The sequence below is a fragment of the Typha angustifolia genome, chromosome 11, assembly GCF_048772165.1.
Source record: "Typha angustifolia cultivar Huaian chromosome 11, ASM4877216v1, whole genome shotgun sequence".
NCBI lineage: Eukaryota > Viridiplantae > Streptophyta > Magnoliopsida > Poales > Typhaceae > Typha > Typha angustifolia.
The window spans coordinates 8,503,994-8,524,160 of record NC_133249.1 but is presented as its reverse complement, the minus strand read 5'-3'; the positions used below and the strand labels follow the sequence as shown (position 1 = coordinate 8,524,160).

The following is a 20,167-nucleotide window of genomic DNA, read 5'->3' as shown; positions in this document are numbered from 1 at the left end:
ATGTTACGAACTAGATCTAGACCAACCTGGATGTAAGTAAATTATGAAAATTTAGACGGTGGTAGCCTCATGAGTTTGGGTTCTAATTGTTATAGTTTCATGTCAATCGGATGTTAGGATGAAAACATATAATTAAAATAGTGGAGAAAGGTCAGAGCAGGTAGAATGATAAATATCTGACATGGCGGACGGTCGAGGGTGGTGGTGGACTACTGTATAGTTGGGAGGCTAATAGAGAAAGGTGGAAGGGTTCTATGATTACGATCTATTCCTATAAACATATAAATAATATAACAGCTACGATAAAATGATAAATGCGATAATAATAAAATAAGTAAACTCAATTAATTCTCAATGTTTGGATACTAGGATTCTTAGATGAATTAAGCCCAGCCCCTCTATATATAGAGGTTAAGTATAAACAGTCCTACTTGGACTTAGCCTTAAAGGCTTAAATGACTCGAACTAAGACTTGCCTTAGAGACTTATATAACTTGATTGAACTTGCATTAGTGTCTTACATGACTTAATTGAAGTTGTTTTAGTAGCTTACATGACTTAACTAGACTTGCCTTAAAGGTTTACATTAGCATAAATTAATTAAAAGATAACTTGATTCATCGAGCACAATGTCTTCATGATGTGATCCAACCTGGTTCTGTTCGCATCAATTTTTTAAGCTATGGGAAATGTGATTAAACCTCAGTTTGGCCTACCAACTAAAATAACTAATATATTAGTATACTATAATTCAACTTGTATTATACAAATCATCATCTGATATAATGGAGTACAAATATCCAATAATAATACAACTCAATATCTAGATAAATTATCTCTATATCATCTCACATCTATAGCTCACCTTATCCTTTCTCTATAATATCTTCTCGAGATATCTCAAATTGCTATCATGTACTACATATTTGAGATAATTAGAAAAAAAATAAAAAGAGTCGTGAGCTAAAAGCTCAGTAAATAGACCTTACCCTGAATCACTAAAGCCGAATAGAAAGTAAATCATGTATTGGATAATATGAATTAAAAAAAAAACATAATGTCTTATATAAGCATGTATATATATATCATCAATAATATATATATATGTATGTAATCAATGTTATCTCACAAATGGGCATATTACATCCTCAACCAAAATATATCTTAGGATGAAATTATAATATAATATCACTAAAATATAACAACATACGAACTATAACAATTAGGATCCAATGATACTAGTCACATTAGTAATGATGCATGATGCATGCCAATTACTAGTCATCCCTCTTAACTCTGAACATCATCCACCATACTAAACCACGATACCCATCCCTAAACTCTGTAAATCATGCCATAAGCTCAAAGCATACATTGTCATACGCTACGGGTATCTCTGAAGAAAATTATACCCTGTCATATGCTAAAGGTATCTCTGAAAATAATTATACCCTACCATACGCTAAGGGTATCTCAGTAAATAATCATACCCTACTATATGGTAAAGGTATATTAATGATAATTGTACCCTATCATACACTAAGAGTACAACCATCAACCATTATCATACTATATCATATGCTAAGAGTATGTTCAATACCAGTCTGAACCAGACGTTCCAGCCATCACATCATATATACATATATTTTCATGATTTCCTAATATGATAGATCATATGCATATATCTAGTACTACAACAGATTATGCAACTCAAAAATTTAGATAGTAAAGAGGCCAAGAGAAGAATGATATAAAATAGTCTCCAATCATGTATTTAACACATGCATCTCGTACAAGTCTAGCACTTGCATATTAATGCTAGATATCATCTCGACATAAGCTCATAACAATATAGTCATCTCCAATCATCTCTAGATATCACTAGTATACTCATATCCTAGATTAGTCTAATCAAATGCCTGATAAAATATGCTTAGCTGAAATCATCTCTAGATAAGATCATATAATCATATTGGAGGTCAAAATATGCATATACATAATTATATAATATATCCTAATTTGAGAAAGGTATCTAGGGGATAAGATCTAATCAGGAGTTTCTACTCATCTTTATAACTAGTTAGATTTACATTATAAATAAACTTTTAATGTGAAAAAATATACTATTATTATAAAAGGTCAAATATGAAATAAGAATAAAAGGGTTTCTACTCTTTAGATAAAAAATAGTCTAAGTATGACATTATAAAATAAAATAAAGTAAAAGGCTAAATATATAAATATATATATATATATAATTATAATTATAAATAAACATATAAATATAGATAAAAATCTAATTATAATTATAATGTAGTTCACACTCTATCTTGATTAATTAGGGACTATATAGTCTTTTACTTTATAAAATAATAAATAAATAAGCCTAGTATTTCATTAATTATAAAATAATATATAATAAATTATTGGAATTGCTTAAAATGTACATCATATGTATATTAGTATACATCTATAAATATAATGATTATAATTTACAAATCTCTCTATTAATCTAATAGAAACATAAATAAATAAATAAATATAAGTATTACCTATATGAATATGTAATAAATAATATTTTCCAAGATCACAACAGTTGAACTCGCACACCACATATGGGGATCAAGTATTTGGTACACAACGTGGGATATGAGGCCAGCATTGCAATTCCACACAACCCTTCAGGTGCAGCTATGTCCTTTTGCATCAAAATGTAACCGTTGTCGCCCCATCTATTGCCCATGAGTTCTTTACTATCCAATACTTTGTTCGTTTGCTATCTATCCCATAACCAACAACTGTAACTCCATGATTTAGACTAGTCCCACAACTAGCTCTGAAGACACTAGAATGATAGAATTGAAAATCATAACCACCAGCATCTATTCCAACTGACACTGGTTGTCTTGCAAAAGCTCTCATGAGTGCCGGTTCACTTCTTGCGAGGCACCTCTTGATAGCGTTTAATGGTCGCTACGTGATTCAGCAATAGGTTCCTCATGTTGCAATTGCTTTGATATCCTTGATATAGATAGTTTGATTCAGAATCGATACCTCTGTTTAGTACGACGAAGTTGAATGCATTGTCCATTAAGCCACCATTACATCCAGAATCAAAGAAGTCGCAATCCACTAGTTCTTGCTCTGACAAAGAGATTAGATTTCCTCTCCTGATTTTAAATATTCCTTCAATTGCTGCTACTGCAGAAAATGCCCAACAAGCTCCTATATGTATTTTATAGAGAAACAACATTTAGCATTAGCACGAGATATAGAATCAAATACTAATTAACCAATAAACTTTCTTCTATAGCATGCATGATTTAATTTACAAGAAGGTCAACAAAGTTAAAACGTTATATATATTATAACAGATATATCTGAGACTACTGTATAGTTTTTAACTAAGAGGAGGAAATGCACTGAGTAACTAGTGCACGTTGAAGGAAAAGAATAAAAATGAATGATATTTCTCAAATAAAAAGGAAGAAAAAGATGAATTGAGGAACATTTCTGAAACAAGAATGGAACAGAGAATTTGTAATGAGTAAGGATCAGCTCATAAGAAACCAACAGTACATATTGGAGGGGAAACCAATTCTATATATAAATCAGTTTGTGACCTTTAGTCCGCCATGAGTGACCATTAATTCCTCATTGGTTAATTCCGCAAACTGGTTTACAGTAAGATTGTAGCTCTGTCCAGGTTTATTATTTGAGGACTCTGTGTATTCAACATTTCTCTTAAACACCTGGAAACGACGTTGCTTCTCCTCCGCATTGGTGTAGACTCGCTTATATTGAGCCATCCATTGCTCATGCCTCGCCTTCATCGCTTCGTCATAGCTGCCATCGGAGACTACTGGACCTGCAAAAAACGTGCAAATAACAAGGAAAAGAGAAAAGAAATAGAGCCAAAAAGCCACGATCGATGCTCCAACTGTATTAAGAGTAGAACGATTAATTCTTAATTTTTTCGCGATATTGGACTCGTTAGGATAAGGTGCGTTTATATAGTGCTTGGAGGATAGACGATCAATATTTAATTTGCGATATGCATTCTGTCAGCCAATATATAGCCCGGTCTTCTATGTAGCTGGGCAGCAATTTATACCTACAGATGCTTGCAATGGAATAAATTACTCAGCCTTTGAAATATTAAATATACTAACTAATTGAATAGGAAAATAATGGTTAGGTTTTGTGGAAGATGATGGCTACGGTGGATTCCTTACTTCAAGAGGAATAACTTGCTCAAGTTTTAGATTTATTGGACAGCTAGATCTCCCGTAAATCTCTTCGAAAGTTCCACCCTAAGAAGAATTGGACTGATCTTCAGATTGTTGTAACATCATTATTCCTGATCTTATCAGATTTGTTGGCTAGCTACCTAGACTAACTCAGCTAGCCGACTCGAACAAGTTCAAATCTAGCTCATACAATTAAGTAATCCTAACTTGACTTGACTAGCCTAGCTTAAAGAGCTCGGTCTGATTCCCTAACATAATTTCTAAGTAGCAAACAACTAAATAACAAATGAGACATAAAATTTCAAATAGATAGATGGTTGGGTGGGACATGAAGCTTCTCGACTTCATCGTCACCACCAGAGTGCATGGTGATGCGTTCGACCTTCTCGACTGGCTCATAATAGAACACCACGCTTCCATCACCTTGTCCCCAAAGTGTGAAGTCAGTGGTTTCACCTTTAGGACCTTGACTCTCTTTAAGATGACAAACTAGACAATGGTGAACAGTAGGCCCAAATAGCGAATGGCAACCTGCTCTCCTTCTACGGTTGCCCGTCTTTGTGGTTTGTTTGTCCGGTGCTACCTCGATTAGTGGTGGTCACCAAGTTTGCCGTCTATTTAAGCTCCGATGGTTGAGTGTAAATCCCAAGTTGAACTACCAACCTGTAGAATAGCTTAGTTGGTAATTCAAATTGGGAAAACACCCAAGCATGAGAACATAAATCACTTCATTCCCCTCACTATCTCCGATCGTCGCTGTCCGATGGTTCCTCAAGATAGCAGTGCAGCATTTTTACCACAAGTCACCAACATTTTGCGAACAAAAGTTGGTAAAGCAAGTAGTGAAAAATACTCCCTCGCTTGGATCAGGGTGCCTTTGATACACCTTGTTAGAGTCATTTCTTATTGCATAAAAGTTATTTATTTTTACTAAAATAAATTTTCTATAGGTCGTGTTCAAACATGGAAGGGGTCGCATTTGAACGCCTTTGTGAATGCCTACATCAATTCGCAAAAACATAAAACGTGAAATGTGCGTTCGAACATAGTCGGGTGTATTTGAACGCCTGTATTAGTCCTTTTGTGTGTTCGAATGCGGTCGGACACATTCAAATGCGATCGGAGGGATTACACTAGAATTAGGGTTAATAATTATTATTTTGGCTTATTGGCTAGCCTCTATAAAGGTGGATGGTAGCCAAAATTATTATGCTTAATGAATATTAGTTTCTTTCCTCTTCTATCCTCTCTCTAGTCCCTCTACTCTAATCTCCCTTCTCCCTCTTCATCAACCAGCCACCTCTACCGTTGGTCGGTCTCATCTAATTTATAATCTTCCTTATCTGTCGAGTCCTCCCTCCTCCTTGGAATCTTGGCCACTTCTTCCCGTTTGTTTTTATCCCTTAATCTACATCAACCACCCACCCTCATCTCCATTATCATCCATAACCCTAACATCCACTCCACCCGTCACCACCACCTTCACCCCCACTTTATCATATTTTTGTCCTAGCTGCAGTTCAAATTTGCAAAGGGCGTAAATACAAAAATCGTAGATCAAGAAGTTGCGTATCACTCCAACTTAATATTATAATTTTCTGATAACAGGAGAATATTTGGTGAATATGTTTTCTCAATTGCACGAACTGCTTTCTACAATCAATTCAGATCTTGAAAGGATCGTTCTATAGCCTTTCAACCTTCTACGCTGCTCTAGGAGTGTTGGTGATCTCTTCTTATAGCCTAGTAATGTGAACAAAAGGTCATCGCCTTGTGTAGTCCCTGAACTACCTCCAACACTTAGTTCCCAAAATTGCCGCTACTCTTTGCTTCCTCAATATCCACACTACCCTCAAATCTCCTCCAATGGGCCTCTTTGGACTAGGATGCTACTGGATTCATCGTGGGCTTATATTTGAGCCACTTCACCCCAATTTGACTAGACCACTAGGCTTTAGGGTCTAACCTTGATCCTATCCAAGTCACTCCATTCTCGATTCTAGTATCCCTTTGTTGATGCAACTGATCAGTTTCGATTCGATCACGCTTGAGTATTGGATTCTCAGTTCTGTTAGGATGATCACTCTCATTGATTCTAGACTCACCTCCTCCAACCCGAGCTTAATCCCTTTGTACTTTGGTTTAGGGTAGGCAATCCAGAATTTGTACCTTGATCTTATAGGGTCTGAGTTCCTCTTCTTCCACAAAGTTTTTCCCCTTACTTCTTTGAGTTCTACCATTGTTGCGGAGATCAAGCACCTTGATACTTCAAAATCTTTGCCGGATTTATACTAGGATTTGCTTTGAAGTTTAGATCTCTCCCCTCTCACGTTCAATTTTATTATTTTCATTTGGGGGTTTTTTTTTCTTCATCTTGATTTTTCATTTACTTTGGAATGATCATTACCCAAATTGTTTTTCCTATAATTGTTGTTGTTGATTACATCTTACTAGATTGTTATTAATTTTTATTAGTAAGGGTAGATTTTATTCACATTTTGTTTTTTTTCTAGTTCATAATTTGTTCTCTATTTTCTTATTCCCTACTCATTCATGTCTTAGAATCATGTCTTGGTCCAAAGTTTGTGCATCCAAAGAATGTGGCAGAGGTTCATCTTCTTCTTCAACAAAGAGGCCTAGATTCTCATAATCTGCAAAGGAAGAAGGTTTTATCATATTTTTTGCATACTAACCTATGCTCACTACACGACCAATCAATATATCTAAATATTTTGAGTTGGGACTAGATATGATATTTAGGGGGACACAATGGATGGATGTTTTAAAAGTTTCGGGGACAGCTTGTGTTGACTTGATCAAGGAATTTTATTCTAATGCTAAAGTGCCCACTAGAACGTCATTAGAGCTGGGTATTGAGTTAGTTGTATGAGGCGTAGAGATAGTTTTGAAAGAAAATATTATAGATCATTTCAATCTTCTACATCAATCTGGTGCATTCCCATATGAGCATCATGCTAAACCAAATATTCTGAATGTCGTGAAAGAGATTATGGGGCTCAATGCGGTGTGAGACAAAACTATGATTAGTGATATCTCTTTATTTGAGAAGTATCATATTTTAAACTTGATTTGCTTGTTCAATATTATTTCTCCCATGGCTCGTAAAACACAACTTGACAAGGAACGTGCCTATTGATTCATGCTATTAGCACTAGTGTTCTAATTAATGTACCTAATGTGATATTCAGAAGCATTACGGAGATGCCCTTGGTGGCTAGCGGCCTTGTGCCTCCCGCCACCGATCCTAATTGTTTCCCCTCGCTGCCCTCTTGCCAGTGATGCCCTTGGTGGGCATTCCATTCCCCGGTGGAGGCTACACATGGTAGCCTCACCACGTCGGCTTTGAGCGACTTTTTCTAGCCATAGCCGCCAGTTTCCTCTCTCCTTGGTCGTATAACACATTGGTTCGAGGCCCTCGTTGCCTAAGTAATGATATAGGCCAACTCCATGGTCGCTGGCCAGGAAGGAGCTTCCTCCCTCGTCATCGACCACCTTGACCACCTATGGGCTATCCACACTCCCCCAACCTAAGAGAAGGGGGCAGGCATGCATTAGTCGGCTACCGATGGTGGCATTAGTCCGCTACCGATGGTGGCATTCACCGGTAGCCACTCCCTTCCTTCTCGGCCTACTTTGGGTGAGGAAAAGGGTGTTGCATGGTTGGGCTGGGCTGGGTGTGGCCTAGCTTAGCACGGGCTTTCTTAGGCTGGGTTGGGCTATGGCCGAACCCAATTCTTTAGTTGGGTTGGGCTGTAGGCAGCCCACCCTAAGTTGTAGGCTGGGCTACGACCCAGTGATACAAACCAAATCAAATCAGATCATATCAAAGGGAGATTAGGCTTAATGGATTGGGTCTAATTATCTTATTTGGTTTAGTTAGAGTCTTAGTAGATTAGGATTTTATTTAATTAGCTAAATCCAACTCTGTGCAGTTTTAGGAAAATATTCGTAGAATATTCTACATATATCCAAATAACATCAAACTAGTTGGATAAGATCGCCAACCTCCAAATCTACAACTTTGATATTCATGACTTCTCCAGATTCGAAATTTATCTATAACAAAATGAAAACTTAATCCGAGAGTTAATCAGAGAAGATATGGAAGATTGGTTTAGTTGGTTTGTTAGGGTTTTAAGTTAGTTGTTGATTTGTTAGGATTTGTTAGAGTTGTTTAATTTAGTTGATGAGTCCCTAAGGTGAGCCTCTATATATATGTGGAGAAAACCCTAATTGAAGTAGGATGGAGAATGCTATTGGATTATTGATTTCTTTGCCTCATATCTTCTCTCCAGACTCTCTCCTTCTTCACCATTCTTCTACCTTTACCGTTAGCAAGGTTTCTCCTAACTTCTAATCTCTCTCATCTATCGAGTCACCCCTCTTCTTTGGGATCTCGACTACTTCGTTCCCTTCGTCTACATCCCTTAAACACATCGACAATCCACAATCCACCTTCACCTCCAAACCCATCCATAACCCTAACATCCACTCCACCCTTCACCACCACCATCACCTACGTTATTCCGTGTTTTTGTCCCTGCTACAATTCAAATATGTGAATTGTAGATTAGGAAGTGACGGATCTAGTCTGATTGGTTTCGTAATTTTCTAACTACGGGAGAATATCTAACAAATATTTTCTCATGGTTGCACGAACTGATTCCTATAATACATTCAGATCTTGAAGGAATCGTTGCGTAGCCTATCTTTTGGTATCGTAATCCATTAATTTGATATCAGAGCCAGGCGAACCTTAGACCTCCATTAATAGTTGAAACAGGAAAAATGATGTTACGTCAATGAAGAGAATTTACCCTTTGAGGATGAGGTTGATGTTGGAGAGTGTCTAGAGGAGGTCCATAAGGAGGCTATTGTAGAGGTTGTGGAGGAAGATATCCAAGCTAAAATATCAATGCAATTCGGGTACCTCCGCGCTGAGGATGTTACGGGTAGACGGACTCATTAAAAACTATTGTGTGCATATCCTCATCGATCCAAGTAGTACACACAACTTTCTAGATGAGAGGTTAGTGAGGAGATTGGGTTTGGATGCCAAACCAACTACGGGATTTGATGTTGCTATTGGAGACGACACAAAGCTTAGGGCAGAGAGCTTGTGTCGTCGGGTCGGTATATAGGTACAAGGACACGACATCATTGTGGACTTGTATCCGTTGGCGTTGCGAGGAGCAGATATTATCCTCGGTGCTTAGTGGTTATAGAGTTTGGGACCCGTCACATTTGATTTTCGAAGCATGTGGATAAAATTTAAATAGGAAAACAAAGATGTGCGGCTTGATGGTGTTTGGTCTTCGCCGATTCCTGCGATGCAGCCTATGATGATGCTGCCTTGTGCGTATGATTTGGCCTATCTTCTTCGGTTAAGACCAGTAGGAGATGAGCCTCAAATGAGTTCAGGTACTACCATTTAATTGTCTAATTATTCGATAACTTTTCTGGACTATTTGAGAAGCCACAGGAGTTGCCACCGAGGAGAGCGGTGGACTATCGCAAGATATTGTATTCGAGGTTGCACTAGCGAACATGAGGCCATATCAGTATCCACATGCGCAAAAAGAAGTTATCTCAAAGATGGTAGCCGAGATGTTGGAGCAAGGCCTCATGCAACCAAGTCATAGCTCATATTCATCCTCCGTGTTATTGGTGCGAAGAAAGAACAGGACATGGCATTTTTGTATCGATTATCGGGCACTAAATGCTATTACCGTCAAGGACCGATATCCTATTTCAGTTATCGATGAGTTGCTGAACGAGCTTGCAGGGGCGACTATATTTAGTAAGCTTGACTTGAGGGCCGGGTATCATCAAAACTGCATTTTGGACTCTGGACGAGCTTTATGAGTTCCAAGTGATGCCCTTTAGTCTCACCAATGCTCCAGCTACCTTTCAAGGCCTCATGAATGATATATTTCGGCTTCTCTTGTGAAGGTATATCCTGGTAGTTTTTGATGACATTTTAGTGTATAGTAGGACTGAATTGGAGCATTGGCGGCATTTGGAGGATGTGCTGAATTTGCTGAAGCAAAACCAATTGAAGATCAAGAAGTCCAAGTACCTATGGGGAGTACCATAAGTGGAGTATTTAGGCCACATCATTTCAGCGGAGGGTGTAGCGGCGAATCCTCAAAAGGTTGCATGTATGACTGCTTAGCCTATTCCTACTACTACTACCGGATTGATAGGATTTTTGGGGCTGACCGGATATTATCGACGCTTCATCGCTGGATATGGCAAGATCGCTGATCCTCTCACTTTTTTGTTGTAGAAAAAAATTTTTAGATAAACAAATGAAGCCACTATATCTTTTGAAAAACTAAAAACAGCAATGACGACAACACCCGTTCTAGCGCTATCGGACTTCACCAAAGAGTTCATTGTGGAATGTGATACATCAGGTGTTGGCACTGGAGCTGTACTAATGCAAGAAGGATGTCACATTGCCTATCTTAGCAAGGCTTTATCTCAAAGATCTCAGTAATTATCGACGTATAAGAGAGAGATATTGGCAATTCTGCATGCGGTGACAAAGTGAAGACTTTATTTGATCAGTAGATGATTCATTATCCAAACCGATCAAAGGAGCCTTCCATCCTTTATGGGATAGCGCATACACACTCTGACATAGTAGAGATGGGTCACAAAATTGTTGGGATATGATAATGAAATCCAATACTAGAAGGGAACGAAAAATAGAGCGGTGGATACACTATCGCGCCAACCCGATACCTCCGAGTTTGCAGCCTATTCTTCTCCTACATTTCCCTTCCTTGACGAGCTGAGGTATGCATGTATATCTGACCCAGATATTTTGAGATTATTGCAGGAGGTGATAGATGATCCGGAGCTCCATCCAGAGTTGGAGAATCGAAGCGGTTTGCTGCTAGATTGCGGATGTATTCAAGTGCCCGGAAATGATGGAGTGAGGCAGAAATTGTTGGAGCACTTCCACCAAACTCCAGAGGCTGGTCATGCGGGTGTCTTGAGGACTTATAGAAGGATCTGATACCTTGATGACTCGATCCTATGGTCATGGCTGCCCATCAAGTTTTTTACCGATCTAAAGGACAACCTCCTCTGCCCATAAGCAATGTTCCAAAGCCTAAACAGATCAGCCCTTATGCAAGGCTTAGACTAGACTCGAGCATACATTGGATTGTGGGTGAGTTAAATCTTAGCCTTGGACTAATTGGTCGAGCACAAATCAATGCGCTACATTATGTTACACTTAGCCGAGCCATGGCCTCCTCCACAGGACTTGCACTCTTGGACTCAGCTCGAATGTTGGTGGGAATGATTCGACAAATTTGGAAGGTTTGGAAACCACCATGGACACCTTGAGGATAAGATGATCGGAAGCGTGGTGGATTGATACGAACCGGATCAGATCGGATCACATCAAAGGGAGATTAGGCTCAATGGATTGAGTCTAATTATCTTATTTGGTTATTTGGTTTAGTTAGAGTCTTAGTAGGTTAGGATTTTATTTAATTAGCTAAATCAAACTCTACGCAGTTTTAGGAAATATTCGTAGAATATTCTACACATATCCAAATAATATCAAACTAGTTGGATAAGGTTGATAACCTCTAGATCTACAACTTTGATATTCATGACTTCTTTAGATTCGAAATTTATATACGACAAAATGAAACCTTAATCCGAGAGTTAATTGGAGAAGATAAGGAAGACAGGTTTAGTTGGTTTGTTAGGGTTTTAACTTAGTTGTTGATTTGTTAGGATTTGTTAGAGTTGTTTAATTTAGTTGATGAGTCCTTAGGGTGAGCCTCTCTATATATGTGGAGGAAACCCTAATTGGAGTAGGATGGAGAATGCTATTGGATTATTGATTTCTTGCCTCCTATCTTCTCTCTAGACTCTCTCCTTCCTCCCTATTCACCATCCTTCCACCTCTACCGTTGGCAAGATTTCTCCTAACTTCTAATCTCTCTCGTCTGTCGAGTCACCCCTATTTTTTGGGATCTCGATCACTTCATTCCCTTCGTCTATATCCCTTAACCACATCCACTATCCACCTTTACCTCCGAACCTGTCCATAACCCTAACATCCACTCCACCTGTCATCACCACCATCACCCAAGTTATTCCATCTTTTCGTCACTGCTACAATTCGAATCTGCGAAGGGCATAAATACAAAAGTTGTAGATCAGGAAGTTACAGATCTAACCCAATCAGTTTCATAATTTTCTGACTACGCGAGAATATCTAACGAATATTTTCCAACGGTTGCGCGGACTGATTTTTGTAATACATTCAGATCCTGAAGAAATCATTACGTAGCCTATCTTTTGGTACCGTAACCTATCACCCAGCCTAATTCATTGGTTGGGTTGGGCTACAGGCAGCCTATATCTATTGTGGGTTGGGCTATAGCCCATCCCAAATGGCAATTTTAGCTAGTTTGGGCTTTAGGCCCAATCTCTGGGTTAGTTAAAGCCCAACCCATCACTTCGGCCCTGGGCTAGCCAAATAGATTAATTGATCTTTAATTTATTGTAATGTAATTCATTTATTTTATTTTATTATCTTTGTCATTCTGAATCTCAATTATTAATTATTATTTTTAGAGGATAGTTTTGATTAGTTATAATAATTATTATAAATAAATATTATTAAATGCGATCTATTTTTAATTTACTTTCAATCAACAATTATTAGGGAATAATGATCATAATGATAATTATATTTAATAACCCTCAATATCATACTGTTAAAATTAATATACCAACTCTAACTGATTAATAAATGTAAGAGTTCTTAGGTGAACATACCTCAAACCATAATAGCTATCTGGATTAATTAATTAATTAATTTATTTAGCTAGCCTTGTGCTTATGTATATTATTTTCATTATTGAGGTAGAATCAATATCGTGCAAGGATGATCCGTGCAACTGAATTCATTGTAGTCTAGGAATAGTGTAGCATTGAAGTGATGTTTTACTTTATGAGTTGATCCCATTCATATCATACATAGGTAAATATTTATTCACTATTCAACATAATTATATTTAATTTACTACTTTATAGTTATTCATGGATTATTAGAGCATTTCTGATTATGATATCTTCGATGTGCATGTTTTATGATTGATGATATTAATCACTGCACCACCTGCACGTATCACCTTAAAGTTAAGTTTCATCTCGGTAGTGCCCGTTTACCTGCTCAGCCTTGGGTTAGGGGCAGAGTGTATATTTATTATCTATATTTATATCGGCCAATCCCTGAGGTCGTGAGGTTAGGAGGGGATTATCAAGCACTACGCATGTTGATTTGAGTAGGCGTAACACTACCGAGTATTGAGATTAGACACTAGGTGATTTGAAATTATGATTGAGAGGTAAGCGTCATAGACCTAGTGATATCTGATGACGCAGTGTCAGGGCATCTATTGAGTTGTGAGCTCTTTTCCACTATATGCGATGATTTAGCTACAAGTGATGATTCTACTATGTGCAATGATTTACCAGAATAGTGATGATGTCGATGATGATAGGGCTATAACTGGGGTCCTTAGCCTGGTGGCCACAGACAATCAGTCATATGCGGCGCTGCCATACATGTACAAGCGGCATAACCACTAGTTGTCTACCCCTTCTCGATGTTTGAGATGATGTATGAGCCTATGTTTATTATGTGGTAGATAGCTATTTGATCATGTTATGATAAATTATGACTATGGCTTAGTATTAGCTTGGTATAAATGATTTAATAGTTTAAATGATACATATCATGTGTTTTTTATTTAATACATGTGAGCTATTAATATGAATATGTTGCATGGACTCACTACTATAATCATGTTGGCATACATATGTACCATGTGACATTCTCCGTTATCCTATTTTTAGACTATAGAGATGTATACTTGCTGGACTTTATGCTCACTACCTTTTGGTGGAAACATTTTTCAAATTAGTAGATGACCTCGAGTCTGTGGAGGAGCTGGTGAAGATCTAATTGTACTTTTCTTTATCTGTTGTAGTATTGTAAAATAAGTTATATGAATTATAGCCCCTACGTGGGCATTTATCTTAATGAGGTGTATGGATATGTATTTTAGGGCTTGTTGCTTCTTGTGGTAATTTAAACTCCATTTAGGTTGTTTTATGTGTGAAAAATTTTGGGTTTTATCCTATATATTATGTATAAACATTGACTATTAAGTCTCGTGGAAACCACATGGATTCTACCCAAGTGAGAAACACATCTATTTGGAGTTGGGTGTTTCAAGGACAGTGGACTTGCACATCTGCTTTGATCTCCTAATGCTACCCTGAAATGAAGGTGCTCTTCAACATTAATTTCGACCAAGGCGGCTCACATCGACTGCTAACTCTATCAGACTCCGCTTAGTACTTCACTATTGTGGTTCGTTGCACTATTTTGCTCAGAACAATAGCAAAATCCTCATAATGCATTGTGTCGAACCTCTTTGTAATGCTTCTTGAAAATTCAGCCCAGCCCTTGAAGTTTTGACCACAAATGGTTGATCGGTGCCAATACAACGCTGTTCCTTGGAGGTGGAAACTTGCTATCTTCACCTTTGCATTTTTCGCTATCCCTTGGCAATCAAAATACTACTCTATTTGAAACAACCTATCTGTATGATCTCCGTCTTGGAACTTTGAAAAATTCAAGCGTGCGATTCTACCTCGAATGGTGTTATCGGATCACGGATGAATCTAGGTTTAGGTATGAACCCTTGTGGTTGTTGTTGTACCTTCTAGTATCCTCGAACACGCTCTAGGTCATCTCGGAATGGATCAAGGTCGTCGATGCTTTGTCAATCATCATCACTGACATAACGAACTAGCGTTGGGCCTTGCTTAGCTCCATTGCCATTGAGCTTTAGGTCACCACTAGGGGAGGCTGAAATTGAGGTTGTATGGGTAAAATAGGTTCATTAGCATGATGGTGTTGTACCTAGCTAGTTGCGTGTTCGTTGGTGGTGAAATCCCCGTTGGTCTCCCTATGGTTCCAACCTTCGTCGAGGAGTAAATGTGGTTGATTGATTCATGACATACTCCTTCAATGTGACGTGATCGCTTTGTACATTATCCAACCGCTGCATTATCAATACTTACAACATGTCTCGGATATCATTTGTCACGCCCCTAGTGTTTGTTCCAATTGGTGCTGGTCGGCTAGGACTCGCCATTTGCAACCCAGTGCGCTCGATCTCATAGTTTGGGGTGTCGAGTGTCGAGCCTTTTTTTGGTAATAGTGTATCCTCGGGCTGTCTCTTTGCCATCATTGATGTTGTATCCACCATTAAGATACCACTATTACAAACTCCCTCTAAATAGTGATCAGTATCTTCTAACTCCCTCGAGCAATGTGAATCTGAATATGATCTTTGATTCATGATTCGGTCTCCAGTTTGGAAGCTAGGTCTATTGCTAACCTTCGAGGTTAAGAGAGTCCTTGAGATTCAATGGTCGGATCGAAAAGGTATTTTAAGGTTTGATAGATCTAGGATGGAGGATCGAATCTATCGGAATAGATTGGCGAAAAGGTGGCCAAATGGTAGTGGTGGGGAACTTGGCTATGGTTGGTGTAGGTAAATTAATGGAGATGTAAGGTAGGTTGGGGTGCTGCACAAGATAGAGAAGTGGGTCATTTCTCAGGGTTGAGAGGGGCGACCAAACGGAAGGGGGAGGAGCTTGCTCAGTAATGGTGGTTAGCTAGATTGAGAGAGGTTGAGGGAGTAGATAGATAAACAAGAAGAAGAATTGATTCAATTTCCAAAGATGACTAATTAGGTGTGCACCACAACTATTTATAGGTGACTACCAACGACTCGGTTGGCCTAACCCATGTCGTGTGGTCTGACTCCACTAACTAATGACTCATAAGCAAATAACATAACAAATGACTAGAAAATAAATACTTCAAGCAAGACTTCTTACATCACACATTCACCCTCACGAAGCTATTTGAATAGATAAAATAGACTCTCAGAATTTGCGAACGCTATATAGGTGTTCAAACGGTTTTCTTGACGTTTGAGTTCTCCACAAATTATTTATTATGTCACCAAACAAGCAAATAACTACCACAAAACCAAAGCAAGGAAAACAATAAGTGGCTAGGGAACTATATAATATCACATGTCCACCATAATAAAGATTACCAAATATTACCCACGTATTAGTGACAATCCCTTTATGAAATACATAGAGATGTCCTCCCAAACACGATCCGACATAGGCAAGGGATAAGAACAGAATGTCCTCTTCAATATCTGGATCAATTGCAGGAAAGTAGTCCGCACAATCAAGGGAAAATATTCACCAGATGAATCCATAGTCAAAAAATTATGAAACTAGGGGTGGTCGATCCGCAACTTCTTAATCTATGTCATTGATATTTATTCCCTTCACAGATTCAGATTATAACTGTGATGAAAATACGCAAGAGTGGGGGTGATGGTGGTGGTGACAAGTAGAGGTAATGATAACGTTAGAGATGAAAGTGGAGATGAGAGTGGATGGTTTATGGAGTTTAGGGGATAAGGATAAAGGGGGAGAAGTGACCGAGATCCTAAGGAGGAGGGAGGACTTGATAGACAAGGGAGGTTAGAAGAACACTAACGTCGAGATGGCATACGGCTAGAGCTTGAAGGAAGAGGGAGGGAGATTAGGGTAGAGCTGATAGAAAGAGATAGAAATCAGGATTCATTCATTATAATATTTTTGGTTGCCATCGACACCATAAGAACCTAACCAAATAAGCCAAAAATGATAATTATTAATACTAGAAATAATGGATATGGTTAAAATGGTACATTATGGGTGGATGTACATAGAAAGAATTGCCAATATGAGTTTCAAATTCCTTATCAAAACATAAACATGTAGACAGTGAATAGGTGCACAAAAAAATTATTAGAGTGAGAATAGGTTGTAACATTGTAAATTTTATGGCAGTGTTCCATAAAAATAATATGAAATTTCTTACTAAATGGAAGGAAATAATGCCATAAGATCCCACTAATCTATAGAAGACTATAAACTACGTTGTTGCGGCAAGGGAAGAGCGGTACCAAATGGCAACGACGACGATGATGAAAAAAGGAAGCAAGGATGACATAGAAAGGCAACAACAAAAGGAGGAGGCGGCAGAAGGAGGAAGCGACAATGATAGGGAGGGGTGGCGAGACGGAAGGTGGAGACAATGACTATGGAAGAAGGCAATAGCAGAGCACACGTGTAATGACAAGGCTCTCTGAGATTTGGGAACGATAGAGGCATGTAGATTTTTTGTTTAGGTTGATATTTTCACTTAATTTTTATTAAAGTACACATATTTTGCTCATTCGAACGCGATGGCAGAATTTTCATAAAATATGCTACTTTGTGAAAACTGATCTCACTACAGCCTTTAAATATGATGTCCTTGAGTGATCTCATTAGGTCTGGGGCTAGGGGGAGCGTTTTGAAAATCATTAATCTCTAGCTACGAATTAGGGGCATGTTTTCATGACTTTACGTTTAGACCCTTACTATTAGATTTTACTGATGTATCATTAAATATTCTGGATGGATCTTTTGGTCGAATTTTATTGATATATGCTTTTGGCTTAATCGAATTTCATGTAATTGATTTACTTAAGTCATTTAAGGGTGATTTCTATTGTTTTACATTGTTAGTATAATTTTATGTCATGATAAATTCCTAAACACAAGACACTTTGAAATATATTGTGCAATCTAGCTCAGTTGTATGTATTAGAGAAATTATTATATATAACTGCCATTAAAAATAATTTCCATAAATATAGAAGGATGCAATAAACATTTTATGGGCATCATATGAGGCAACTCTTGATCTAGCCTAGTATATCCGTAAATGTTATATCAATTTCAACCAATGAAACAAACAAATCATAATTGCTTTATTCATTCGATATTATAGTGTTTGCAAAGCTATTCCAAAACCATTATTGACATATATAATATTTTCCAAATTTCTCACCCTCACATAATTTATTTTTCACACTTTCAGTCATCAAGATCACAACAATTGAACTCGCACACCACATATGGGGATCAACTATTTGGTACACATTTTCTTCTCACAACGTGGGATATGAGGCCAGCATTGCAATTCCACACAACCCTTCAGGTGCAGCTATGTCCTTTTGCATCAAAATGTAACCGTTGTCGCCCCATCCTTTGCCCCATGAGTTCTTCACTATCCAATACTTTGTTCGTTTGCTATCTATCCCATAACCAACAACTGTAACTCCATGATTTAGACTAGTCCCACAACTACCTCTGAAGACACCAGAATGATAGAATTGGAAATCATAACCACCAGCATCTATTCCAACTGACACTGGTTGTCTTGCAACAGCTCTCATGAGTGCCGGTTCACTATTGCGAGGCACCTTTTGATAGCGTCTAATGGTCGCTACGTGATTCAGCAATAGGTTCCTCACGTTGCAATTGCTTTGATATCCTTGATATGGATAGTTTGATTCAGAATCGATACCTCTGTTTAGTATGACGAACTTGAATGCATTGTCCATTAAGCCACCATCACATCCAGAATCAAAGAAGTCGCAATCCACTAGTTCTTGCTCTGACAAAGAGATTAGATTTCCTCTCCTGATTTTAAATATTCCTTCAATTGCTGCTACTGCAGAAAATGCCCAACAAGATCCTATATGTATTTTATAGAAAAGCAACATTTAATATTAGCACGAGATATAGAATCAAATACTAATTAACCAATAAACTTTCTTGTATGGCATGCATGATTTAATTTACAAGAAGGTCAACAAAGTTAAAACGTTATATATATAATAACAGATATATCTGAGACTACTGTATAGTTTTTAACTAAGAGGAGGAAATGCACTGAGTAACCAGTGCACGTTGAAGGAAAAGAATAACAATGAATGATATTTCTCAAATATAAAGGAAGAGAAAGATGAATTGAGGAACATTTCTGAAACAAGAAAGGAACAGAGAATTTGTAATGAGTAAGGATCAGCTCATAAGAAACCAGCAGTACATATTGGAGGGTAAACCAAATTTATATATAAATCAGTTTCTTAGCTCTGAAGTACTGGGGGAATAAAAATAAAAGAAAAGAAATTGTTCGGCAGATTGCCTTACCACATGATCCTTGGTTCTTAACTTCAGTCACTGCACCTCTGAGCCTCCAATCTACCCTAGGTGGTGCAGAAAAGTTTTCGTACATAAAGGACGTCGATTGCCTGGAAGCATTTGTGACCTTTAGTCCGCCATGAGTGAGCATGAATTCCTCATTGGTTAAGTCCGCAAACTGGTTTACAGTAAGATTGTAGCTCTGTCCAGGTTTATTATTTGAGGACTCTATGTATTCAACATTCCTCTTAAACACCTGGAAACGACGTTGCTTCTCCTCCGCATTGGTGTAGACTCGCTTATATTGAGCCATCCATTGCTCATGCGTCGCTTTCATGGCTTCGTCATAGCTGCCATCGGAGACTACTGGACCTGCAAATAACGTGCAAATAACAAGGAAAAGAGAAAAGAAATACAGCCAAGAAGCCATGATCGATGCTCCAACTGTATTAAGAGTAGAAGGATTATTTCTTTTTTGGCGATATTGAACTCGTTAGATAAGGTGCGTTTATATAGTGCTTGGAGGATAGACTTGATCAATATTTAATTCGCGATATGCATTCTGTCAGCCAATATATAGCCCGGTATTCTATGTAGCTGGGCAGCAATTTATACGTAAAGATGCTTCCAATGAAATAAATTACTCAGGCTTTGAAATATTAAATATGCTAAAATTTCAATCCCGTTTAATTCCTTCTAATCCATTCCCAAGAAACTCCCTCTTTCAGTTA

At 37.9% G+C, this 20,167-nt stretch overlaps 1 protein-coding gene and 1 pseudogene across 1 annotated transcript; both read right to left on the bottom strand.

Annotated features, from left to right (window-relative positions):
- Positions 1-2,587: 2,587 nt before the first annotated feature.
- On the bottom strand, positions 2,588-3,253 carry LOC140769900 (senescence-specific cysteine protease SAG12-like; annotated as a pseudogene).
- A 14,981-nt stretch (positions 3,254-18,234) lies between these two features.
- Positions 18,235-19,889, bottom strand: LOC140771061 (senescence-specific cysteine protease SAG39-like). Its single transcript, XM_073112440.1, has 2 exons — positions 19,446-19,889; positions 18,235-18,987 (listed from the first exon to the last, which is right to left on the bottom strand). Exons 1-2 carry the CDS (start codon positions 19,864-19,866, stop codon positions 18,398-18,400), a joined length of 1,011 nt encoding a protein of 336 aa, XP_072968541.1. The 5' UTR covers positions 19,867-19,889; the 3' UTR covers positions 18,235-18,397.
- Positions 19,890-20,167: the final 278 nt, after the last annotated feature.